The sequence below is a fragment of the Urocitellus parryii genome, chromosome 14 (genome assembly GCF_045843805.1).
Source record: "Urocitellus parryii isolate mUroPar1 chromosome 14, mUroPar1.hap1, whole genome shotgun sequence".
In the NCBI taxonomy this organism is placed as follows: domain Eukaryota; kingdom Metazoa; phylum Chordata; class Mammalia; order Rodentia; family Sciuridae; genus Urocitellus; species Urocitellus parryii.
Genome location: NC_135544.1, coordinates 45044716 through 45056849, shown reverse-complemented (window position 1 = coordinate 45056849; position 12134 = coordinate 45044716). Strand labels below are relative to the sequence as shown.

The following is a 12134-nucleotide window of genomic DNA, read 5'->3' as shown; positions in this document are numbered from 1 at the left end:
ATAGTCCATACTAAAATTCTCATGTTTGGCTTATTCCATGTGAATGTTTTAATGCATTGATGATTATAGAACAAATTTTTAATTTAAGCATCTTTTCTCACCCATAGGAAGGATTCCTCATTGTGAACCAAGGTTACTTCTTTTGAGCAAGAAAAGTCTTAAGCTTGACTTCAGATCATTGAGTGGGATGAGCAGCCACCCAGCTAATATGTGCTAATATGCAATAGGTTGTAGGCTCAGGAGCATACTTGGTAGTAGATTCGGGGGCTTGGGTAAGTCACAGAAGGCTAAACAGGTTTTTAAAGGCTGCCATCAGCGAGCTGAGGCAATTGAACCCAAAAGCTAGTCAGTTTTGAAGTTCTAAGGGAAGATTTCTACCGCTTACCAGGTCTTGAACTCTATAGAGCCAGGCCCTCCTGAAGGAAATACTACTTTGTCCACCACCTTTGTTTATCCAAGGCTAATGGAGTTTACAACTGTCCTGGCAGACCTCCACATGGAGGCTAAGTGTCCCATCTGTCTGAAGCACTTGAAAAACCCAGTGACGATCCACTGTGGGCATAACTTCTGTCTGTCCTGCATCAGTCTGTCCTGGAAGGATCTAAAGAATAGTTTCCCCTGCCCTTTTTGCCACTTTGACTGTCCAGAAAGGAAGTTCAGGAACAATTACCAGCTGAGTAACTTGGCTGAAATTGCTAAGCTACTCCCATTACGAAGAAGCAAGAGAAAAAGACAGGAAGGAAAGTTTATATGTGAGAAGCACAAACAAGCTCTGACTTTTTTCTGTCAGAAAGACCTAGAGGTTTTATGTCCGCAGTGTCGTTTCTCCATTGATCACCAGCATCACACTATTTGGCCCGTAAAGAAGGCTGCCCTCTATCACAGGAAAAAATTGGAGTGCTGCATTGACCCATGGAAGGAGAAGGTGGAACAAATTGAAAAAACGATTAGTATGCAAAGTAGAAAATCCCTGGAAGTGAAGAAAAAGGTAGAACATAGGAGAGAAGAACTCAAATCTGAATTTGAACAAATTGCATTGTTTCTTCAAAATGAGCATGAGACTGCTCTTAGGCAACTACAAGATGAAGAGATGGATATTTCAGAGAAACTGCAGGAAAACTTGACACAGCTTTCAGATCATGCCTCCTCATTAAAATATCTATTGAAGGAGATAGAGAGCAAATATGTAAAATCAGAAGTGAAATTACTGGAAAATGTTAAGAGTATCTACCACAGATGTGAATCCTCAAAATGCCCTGAAACTTTTTCATTCAAATTAAAAGATTATGTTTACCAGCTTCCTCCACAATATTCTGGCCTAAGTAGAATTATCAAGCAATTTCACGTAGATATAGTTCTAGATCCTGAAACAGCCCATCGGAACCTTATTATCTCTGAAGACAGAAAAAGTGTGCAATATGGAAGTATGAGAATAAGACCTGATCATTCCAGAAGATTTTATCTCTGCCCGGCTGTTCTAGGTTCTGAGGGATTTCATTCTGGCAGACAGTACTGGCAGGTAGAAGTGAAAGACAAGCCTGAATGGATTGTGGGTGTCTGTAAACACACTCTTTATAGAAGAAGGAAGATTCAAAGACAAACAGTTGTAGTACAGGATGGATTATGGGGAATTGGGCATTGTAGTCAGACTAATTATGTTGCATTGGGTTCTGAGGAAATTAGTATTCTCCCAAAAGTTACACCTAGTAAGATTGGTGTTTTTTTAGACTCCGAAATGGGTGAGGTTTCCTTTTATAATATGGATGATAGAACTCTTCTCTATACTTTTGATGATGATCTCACAGAAACGCTTTGGCCTTATTTCTGCACTGGAACTGACTCAAAACCTCTTAAAATCTGTACAGTAACGGATTCTGATTGGTGATGTATTCGAAGATTTCTTTTTCTTTCAGTTAGTGGATATAACTGAGCCAGTGAATCTTGTTGACAGTTGCTTTTTAAAAAAATGTTTTTACTATAAAAAAAAGTGACTATTATTTCATATAAAATTTTAAGCAAGTTCATAAAAATGTAGTTCCTGATTTATAGGCATATTATGGGGTCTAATTAGGAAATGCTTTAGAAATTCTTAGATAAACTATTTGGGGAAAAAATGTATTACTTTGGAAAGTATTACTTCAATGATTGTTAATAAAAGTGAATTAGATTTTTTTTTCCTGGTATTTGCCTACATATTTTCCCTATAAGAAAAATAAGGCCTTTATTAAATGCAAACATAACCATGCATGGACCATACCTGCTCTGTAAAGGTCACCATTTTCAACTTTTATCTGTTTACCCCTATATTTTTGAGTCATGTTTTTAGTCTTGTTAGCTTGCAGTGCTGGGGATAGAACCCAGGGGTCCTTCACATACATCAATCATATTGTCTATTCTATTCTGCTGCCCTTCCTATCTCCCCTACTCCTCCCCTCCTCTCCCATCATTTCTCTCTATCCAATCTAATGTGACACACTATTTTTTTTCTCATCACAACATCATATATGTGTTCTGTATAACGATGAGGTTTTCCTTCCATCATCTGTGCAATTTCCCTTCTCCCTCTTTTTCCCCTCCCACCTCTCTTCCCTATTTAGTGGTAGTCTTCTCATGCTCTTCCTCCCTATCCTATTTTGAGTCACCCCCCTTATATCAGAGAAGACATTTGTTTTTTAGGGATTGGCTAACTTCACTTAACATAATCTGCTCTAATGCCATCCATTTGCCTGCAAATGCCATGATCTTGTTATTTTTTAGTGCTGAGTAATATTCCATTGTGTATAAATGCCACATTTTTAAAATTCATTCATCTATTAAAGGGCATCTAGGTTAGTTCCACATTCTAGCTATTGTGAATTGTGCTGCTATAAACATTGATATGGCTGTGTCCCTGTAGTATGCTCTTTTTAGATCTTTTGGGTATAGTCCAAGGAGGGGAATAGCTGGGTCAAATGATGGTTCCATTCCCAGCTTTCCAAGCAATCTCCATACTGCTTTCCAAATTGGCTGCACCAATTTGCAGTCCCACCAGCAATATATGAGTGTACCCCCCCCACCATCCTGGCCAGCACTTATTGTTGTTTGACTTCATAATGGCTGCCATTCTTATTGGAGTGAGATGGTATCTTATTGGAGTGAGATGGTAGTAGTTTTAACTTGCATTTCTCTGATTGCTAGAGATGGTGAGCATTTTTTCATGTATTTGTTGATTGATTGTATATCCTCTTCTGAGAAGTTTCTGTTCAAGTCCTTGGCCCATTTGTTGATTGGGTTATTTGCTTTTTTTGTTTAACTTTTTGAGTTGTTTGTATACTCTAGAGATTAGAGCTCTATCGGATGTTTGAGGGTAAAAATTTGTTCCCAGGATGTAGGCTCCCTATTCACCTCGCATATTATTTCTCTTGCTGAGAAAAGACTTTTTAGTTTGAATTCGTCCCATTTGTTGATTCTTGGTTTTAACTCTGTGCTATAGGTGACTTATTAAGAAATTTGGGGCCTGCCCCCACGTGATGAAGATTAGGGCCAACTTTATCTTCTATTAGATGCAGAGTCTCTGGTCTGATTCCTAGCTCCTTGATCCATTTTGAGTTGACTTTTGTGCATGGTGAGAGATAGAGATTCAATTTCATTTTGTTGCATATGGATTTCCAGTTCTCCCAGCACCATTTGTTGAAGATGCTATCCTTTCTCCATTGCATGTTTTTAGCACCTTTGTCTAATATAAGGTAGTTGTAATTTTGTGGATTTGTCTCTGTGTCCTCTATTCTGTACCATTGGTCTACCAGCCTGTTTTGGTGCCAGGATCACAGGCTTTTTAAAAGTATTTTATTTAGAGACAGGGTCTTGCTAAGTTGCTGAGGCTGGCTTTGATCCTCGTACCTACCTCAGCCTCCCAAGTCAATGGCGTTCGAAAGCACATCTTTTTGTCATATTTATCCCTGAATATTCACTCTGCAGCCATACTAGAGATTGAACCTAGGTGCACTCAACTGCTGGGATACATCCCAGCCCAATTTATCTTCAGACAAGGGCTCCCTAAATTGCCCAGGCTGGTCTCAAATTCCCAATCCTCAGCCTACCAGCTAGTTGGGATTACAGAGGTACACCACACTCCTGGCTTTTGGTTTTTGTTTCTGCAGTACTGGGGTTTGAATCCAGGGCCTCTCGTATGTTAGGCAAGTGCTCTACCACTGAGTTATATCCCTAATCTAAATTTATTTTGAGAAAGCTAAATTGCCCAAGCTGGCCTCCAATTTGAAATCCTCCTGTCTCAACTTCCTGTGTAGCTTGGATTACAGGCATGTACCACCATGTCTGGTGTGCACCCATGTGTGGGACTGTGTTTGTGTTACTGGGGATGGAATCCAGGGGGCACTCTACCCCTGAACTTCATACCTAGTCCTTTCTGATTTTGATATCGGATCTCACTAAATTGCCCAGGCTGGCCTCAACCTTTGGATCCTCCTGCTTCAGCCTCCTAAGTCTGGAATCACAGGTGTGCTCCACCAAGAGCTAGGTCTGGGGTGTGCTTATAGGCCCAGCTGCTTATGAGGCTGAGGCAGGAGGATCACTTAAGCCCTAGAGTTAGAGGACAGCCTGAGCAATACAATGAGACTGTCTCTCAACAAAAAAAGTTTTATTTTTTGTTTTGTTGCAGTACTGGGGCAGGGCTGTGTTTTCTCTCCAGAATTTGGAAATTTCCAGAATTCTTTTTGTTACTAATTGCTCATTTCATCCCATTATGATGAAAGATTATCTCTTAAAATTTGCTAAAGTGGTGGCACATCACTACAAGGGAGGCTAGGCAGGAGGATCTCGAGTTCAAGATCAGCCCAGGCAACTTTCGAGACCCTGGTTCAAAAATAGGGGTTGGGAATGTAGCCAGTGGCTCAACCCATAGTACCACAAAAAGAAAAAAAAAAGGAATATTTGTGCTAAAGTATAGCTTAAGTGATAGAATGTTTGCTAGCCTGTGTGAGGCTCTGAGTTTGAGCCCCAGCACTACAAAAAGGAACAAATAGAAACATTTGGGTCTGGGGTATAGCTTGGTGGTAGAGTACCTGCCCAGGAGATCCTAGGTCTGATCCTTTCAGCACTGAAAGGAAAACACAGTGAAGAACGGAAAATAATAATCACCCATGCCCCAGTTCGACACATTGCAGTGTGCAGAAAGACCCCTTTGACTTGGAGAAGGGAGGGGCAATTAAACACAGGCCTTAGCTGGTAGGCACACCTATAATCCCAGTGGCTCAGGAAGCAGGCAGGAGGATTGTGAGTTCAAAGCTAGCCCCAGCAATTTAGCTATCTCTAAATAAAATATAAAAAGGACTTTGGATGTGGCTCTCCTGGGTTCAATCCCACTATCCTCTACCTATCCCCGTCAACCTCCCCCCCAAAAAAAAACCCACCACAGGCCTTAGGCTTAGAGCTCAGTATTAGGCCCCTCATAGTAAAGCCCAGTGATGGGCAGAGTGCCACGGCCCTTGGTCCAGTACCTATAGACAAAGCCTCTAGAGCCTCCCCAGAGCCAGGTAAAAATCTTGATTTCAGGGAGCCAGACTTGTATTTCAGACTGCAGCACTGCTGGCCACGTGATGGACCTGTATGGTGTCCTCAGCATCTGCCTTGGTGATCAAGGAATGGCTTCCAACATCCACATCGGGCACAGCATGGAGAAAGACTTATCTACTGATAAGACGGATGAGGGCTGGGGATGTGACTCAAGCGGTAGCGCGCTAGCCTGGCATGCGTGCGGCCCAGGTTCGATCCTCGGCACCACATACCAACAAAGATGTTGTGTCCGCCGAGAACTAAAAAATAAATATTAAAAATTCTCTCTCTCTCACTCTCTCCTCTCTCACTGTCTCTTAAAAAAAAAAAAAAATCTTAAGACGGATGTGAGTGGAGGACTTTCCTTGGTACTCAGTGCTGGGCCAGTGAAACTCAACACTAGGCAGAACTCATTGGTCCCTTCCCCAGGCTAGCACACAAATTTGGTCTCTGGATCAAGCGCAACACCTTGCAGAGACTGCAGCCCCAGTAAAATGTACTTATGTTCCAGCCTAACATCACCCCTCCTGGCTGCAGTGGTCTCAGGCCATAGGAGATGACAGTAGCAGGCAGGTCATAGCATCATGGGCCTTGGTCTCTGTAGCTTCAGGTTTCTGGGTATGATCTAGCATTTCAGTGGCTCTGGTGGCAAAGGGACTGCCCACCTCCTTTCTCCTCCCTCCTCCCACCCAATCAGCACAACACAGTGATTGTCCATATAGGGGAAGAACAAGAATGTGGACACAGATATGGCTGTGAGTCCCAAATAGTATATGCCATTGAGGCCCAGTGCTGGTCAGAATTCCATAGTACCAGACTGCAGGCCAGTGACTGTAGACAAGGCATCAGGGTCCATCCTGCTCCAGGTGGAGACACATGGACCCAGTGGAGATGGACTACCCTCTCCAGACACTCCTCAGATGCATCCTGAATAATAACACTGCAGATTCAAGGCGAGTGTGTGTGTGTTGATGGGAATTGAACTCCTATACATGCAAGGCAAGCACTCTATCAACTGAGCTATTTCTCCAGCCCCAAGGTAAATTTTGACTTGGGGCTCCCACTAACACTAAAATGGTTGTAATATACCAATTGTAGTATCAGGGCAAATCTGGAAATTCTTTTTCTTTTTGGTACTAGGGATTGAACCCAGAGGCACTTTACCACTTAACTATATCCATGGCCCTTTTTAAATTTTTTTGTTGTGAGACAAGTTCTCGCTGAACTGCTGAGGCTAACCTGAAACTTGCAATCCTCCTGCTTCATCCTTTGGAATCCCTGGAATTACAGGCCAGCATCTATGTGCCCTGCATAAACGTGGATTTAGAGCACCATCTAGTGATCAATAGTAACAATGATCACGGGCTCAGAGAACATTAAACAGCTGGCTTAGATTTTTATGGAAGGACAGATTGAAAGAAAGTCACGCTGAAGACTGGAATAAAAACCTGGTTCTTCAAAGCCTGAATAACATTGTGTGCCAATAAAGGATCTAGCAATTTCTGTGATATCATGAAAATTTAAGAGAGATCAGTAGAATTGAGGAAAGGAACCAGAGGAAAAGAAGGGAAAGGGGAAATACTGGGGAATGATATTGGCCAAATTATACTGTTATATTGTGTGCATGTACAAATATGAAACAATAAATCCCACAATTACATGCATCTATAATACACCAATAAAATATGTGGAAAAAAGTTTTTTAAAAAAAATTCAATTCTGAGGAAAAAAAGTTTCTGGGAACTATTACCTCACTGAAGGGACAAAACACCAGAAAATGATGGTGATGGCTATGTGTGATCTCTTTCACAGAAAATTCAGAATAGTCATTTTAAGGGGAAAAGCACAAGATTTCCTGAAATCAGTTTAATTAAGGTTTATACATTACCTTAATGACGCTTCACTCAAGATGTGGTGGCACACACCTGTAGTCCCAGCTACTCAGGAGGCTGAGGCAGAAAGATTACTTGAGCTCAGAAGTCTGAGGCTAACCTGAGCAACATAGCAAGATCTGACCTTAAAGAAAGAAAAAGATGGGGCTGGGGATGTGGCTCAAGCAGTAAAGCGCTCACTTGGAATGTGCGGGGTGCTGGGTTCGATCAAGATGTGTCCACCGAAAACTGAAAAATAAATAGTAAAAAATCCTCTCTTTAAAAAAGAAAAACAAGACACTATATATTCCTGGTTCATAGTTCAAATCCTGCTAGCTCTTTGAACATGGCGTTGGCACACAGGTGGTAACCACTTTTCTTGTCACACCTTTCTCCAATGTCCTCATAACCCTTCACATTCAGTCTCCCAGAGTCCTAAAGCAAGCTGTGTGTCCTTGATATGGCCATCAATCTACCTCCTCGGTATTGAGATCTGTTTTTAAGTAGGGAATATTCCTTTTCATAGTGAGAATAAAGCAAACAAATGTCAAAATCTTTGAAAAAGTCACAACATGGTGTGTTAGCTTTTCATTGCTGTGACCAAAATGCTCCACAAGAACAATTAAGAGGAAGGAAATTTCCTTTTATCTCACTTTCAGAGGTTTAGTCCTTGGCGGGTTGACACCATTGCTCTGGGCTCAAGGTGAGGCAGAATATTCTGGCAAAAGGGTGTGGTCGAGGAGCACTGGATGCAGAAAGAGGGAATGGGACTTCAAGAAGGCACCCTTCCAGGGCATACCCCCCAGTGACCCACCTTCTCCAGCCATGTCCTGCCTGCCTAGTTACCACCCTGGTAGTCCACTCAAACGAGAATGGACTGATTAGGTCCAGCTGTCACAATCCAATAAATTCACCTCCCAACATTCCTGAATTAACACAGATTTTGAGGGACAGCTCATAACCAAACTATAAGACACAGGTAGAATCTTCTACCATTCCCCTGTGTTATTTTGGAGAGCGATCAAATTACCTAGACACTCGGAAAATGAGCATAACCTTAGGGCAAGGAAGAATTCTGTGAAAGTTTGTTTAGTGATTGAGTTCTCTGGATCCTAGTCTGAAGAAACTAAAAATGGGAAAAGAAGAAAAATATTAATTTGGTTTGCATGAGTGTCCCCCAAGGATTCTATGAATATTTAAGAACATTTAAGCCCTACTGGAAGGTCCTTAGGATGTAGGAGGGGACATGCCCTTGGAAGGGAAAATGGAACCGCAGGCTCTTCCTCTGAGTCTTTTCTGCTTCCTAGCTCATCATGTGAGAAGTTTTCTCCAACACATGCTCCCCACCATTGTTATCTAGCACCTCTCCTGAGGCCCAAAATAACGATGCTACTCAATCTTGGAATGGAACTTGAAGAACCATATGCTAAATATGCTTACATTAATTGCCTCAGGTATTTTGTTATAGTCATATGAAGCTGGTTGATACAATTAACCACCAAAGATCCCAAATGAAACAGCCAAAAGCCATGTGTATGTCTCCATCGAAGAATATAGAGTATTACAGAAGGTGCTTGTGTGTGGTGGGGGATGCAGGGCAGAAAAGGACTCCACCAAAGACCACAGGGTTTTCTTCACAAACCTAGAGGGTGTCTTCTCTTGAGGCTTTCTTTGACATCTTTTTTTTTTTTTTTTTTTTTTTTTGAGAGAGAGAGAGTGAGAATTTTTTAATATTTATTTTTAGTTTTTGGCGGGCACAACATCTTTGTATGTGGTGCTGAGAATCGAACCCGGGCCGCACGCATGCCAGGCGAGCGCGCTACCGCTTGAGCCACATCCCTAGCCCTGACATGTATCCTAAGAGTAAGTTGGAGAAGGATGTTGGGAGGCCAGATGGGAGGCTGCTGCAGTAGTGCAGATGAGAAATTATGTGTACCTGATCTAAAATGATGCAAATGAAAAATAAAATGAAATAAATGATACAAATGTATCACACAGACTTGAAGATATAGGAGTTGATTATGAAGGGTGAAGGCATGGAGAGCGGCTGTGTGAACATGGTATGGACCTCGGGGTAGCTGGAGATACTTCTCCTGGGGTAGGAAACACTATAAAAGCGTAGGTGTGGGGAGAAAGCAAAGTCAAATATAGGCCATATTGGGATATTGGAGCCACTGCAGGGAAATCCCAGCAGAAAAATTCAGCATAAAGTTGGAAATTCTGAAACTTAGGGGAGAGGATTCCTATAGAGGCAAAGGATAGGAATCTTTCACCAGGTGTAGTGATGCACACAGGTAATTCCAGCAACTCAGGAGGCTGAGCAGAAGGATTGTGTATATTCAGTGCCAAATGAGGTAGCTTAGTAAGACCCTGTCTCAAAATAAAAATAATTAAAAAAAAAAAAGACTGGGGATATAGCTCAGTGGTAAAGTGCCCTTGGATTCAATCCCCAATACTGCCACCACCAACAAAAATAATAATTGAAGCTGAGCATGGTGACACATGCCTGTAATCTCAGCGGCTCTGGAGGCTGAGGCAGGAGTTTGCGAGTTCAAAGCCAACCTCAACAAAAGTGAGGTGCTAAGCAACTCAGTGAGACCCTTTCTCTAAATAAAATACAAAACAGGGCTGGGATATGGCTCAGTGGTTGAGTGCCCCTGTGTTCAATCTCTGGTACCCCAAAATAATAATAATTTAAGATCTTTAACTAGATCAACTGGTATAAATACTTAGAACTAGATTGAGTTCAGGCCTGGCTATAAGACCTGGGGTATTATGGGGAGCCAATCCCAAAAGCACTCCAAATTTTAAATCAAAAGCAAGCTTTATTTACCTGACCAGAGACTGTCACCCACCTATAGAGATTCAAGCTCTGTGGGAGGACAGCAGCTTGCTGGTACATCCAAGGAGAATGTAAGCACAAAACCCACAACTCAGTGACTTGCTTATCAGCATGTAAACTAGCCAATCACAGAAATTAAAATATTAATAAGTGGGACCTGTGGGCTCTAGGCAGGACTGGAATTTTCCAGTCAGCAAGCAAGTGATAAACAGAAGCTAAAAAAGCATTAGCTTTATAGTTCAGTTGACCACAATCCCGGGTTCAAGCTGGTGCTAGAAAGTTGTATCCTGAATTTGGGTGGGGGTCGGCAGGTGAGAATCTACTTCAAAGTCAAGTAGACCCACAAGGGCATTCAAACCCAGGATGTAGCTTGCCACGACCACCCCTGTACCCTGAGTAGGGTAAAAATTGTGGGGTACAAAGTACAGAAAAACAATTTTTATAAGAAAACAGCTTTCATTTCAGTTTCTTAGAAACCGCTCTTATAACAGTTTTTTATAGAAGGCAGCAAAATGGGTCTTGGGCCTGTCTGACTATTCTTGCTTTATAATTGTCTTATCTCACTTGTCAAAATCTTATATCTATAATCTAATTTTTTACTAATCTATACCCTATAACTTACACTCTTATTGATTGAATTTATCAGTTCACACCATAACAGGGGATGTGACTTAGTGGTGAGCACTTGCCTAGCATGTGCAAAATCCTGGGTTTAATCCCTAGCATCACCCAAAAAAAAAAAAAAGTTACAGTACTAATGCTCTGAAGATTAGTGAGTTAATAGACACCAATTATTTAAAATAGTGCCAGATAGTACTTCTTGGGGGCTGATCCTTTTCTTGATTTGTGATGTGGTGCAGAAACTGTACGTAATATCTCTAAAATGAAATTGAGAGCCACTTTATGTTTCCCATGACCCTGCCTTCAAAACAAACAAATGTTCCATGTTAAATACATCCTGTAGACTAAGAGACTTCAGGAAAGAGTGTGTCTTTCTCTACCTGTAATATGTAGTCAGTCATTTGACTCCACCACGGCTCTGAAACTCTTTTTAAATTTTAATCAGTGATCTGGTGTCCAAATACACTAGTATGCATTCCGTCAGAATTTCAGTTTTCTCAGATTTTTCAGGAACTTGCTGACTGGTATCGTACTACATCTTCTCAGCTTAGCAGATTACTTAACTCTCTGTCTTCTCTCTTTCCAGTTGACTCCTGGAATTTTAAATTTATTTTTAATATATTTATTTATTGGTACTAGGAATTTAACTCAAGGGGTTTCTACTACTAGGCTATATCCCCAACCCTTTTTGAGACAGGATCAAGCTGTTGCCCAGGCTGGCCTTGAATTTGTAATCTTCCTGCTTTAGGCTCCTGAGTTGCTAGAATCCAGATGTGCACCCGACACCAGAGAATTCTTTATTCCAAGTCTCCCAGGCAGAACAGGCTCTATCAGGCAGTTGCATATTGCATGACACTGCAGGGATATTTTATTGGGGGAGGGGGTAGATCCAGGCTTCCCTTCAGGCCTAATAGCAAAACCTTGGGCTTGGAATAGTCTGGGAATTCTGACATGTTACACCCATTGCTTACAGAAAACCCATTCATAGAGGAGCTGAACACTGTCAGATCTGCATTTCTAAGCCACGTCTCTTTGATCTCACACACCCCAGGTAGGCATCTATCTAATTTAACTCTTCATCCAGCTGACTTTGTGTGCTGTCACTAGACATAAGGCATAAGGCACTGAAATTAGAAGTTTGTATTGTGAAGATCCCATTCATAGCTCCTGCCATGGGAGAAGTCCAAGGGCCAGAGAAGAGAGTATGTGGTTGGAGGACTTCCTCCACGTGGATGGCTATCCATTTAGAA

At 41.7% G+C, this 12134-nt stretch overlaps 1 protein-coding gene across 1 annotated transcript; it reads left to right on the top strand.

Annotated features, from left to right (window-relative positions):
- Positions 1-463: 463 nt before the first annotated feature.
- Positions 464-1885, top strand: Trim61 (tripartite motif containing 61). The gene has a single exon (XM_026395806.2). The coding sequence runs from the start codon at positions 464-466 to the stop codon at positions 1883-1885; it is 1422 nt and encodes a 473-aa protein (XP_026251591.2).
- Positions 1886-12134: the final 10249 nt, after the last annotated feature.

What these genes read in the sequence shown, in the direction of transcription:
- Trim61 (XM_026395806.2), top strand. Translation starts at nt 464, where the DNA reads ATGGAGTTTACAACTGTCCTGGCAGACCTCCACATGGAGGCTAAGTGT.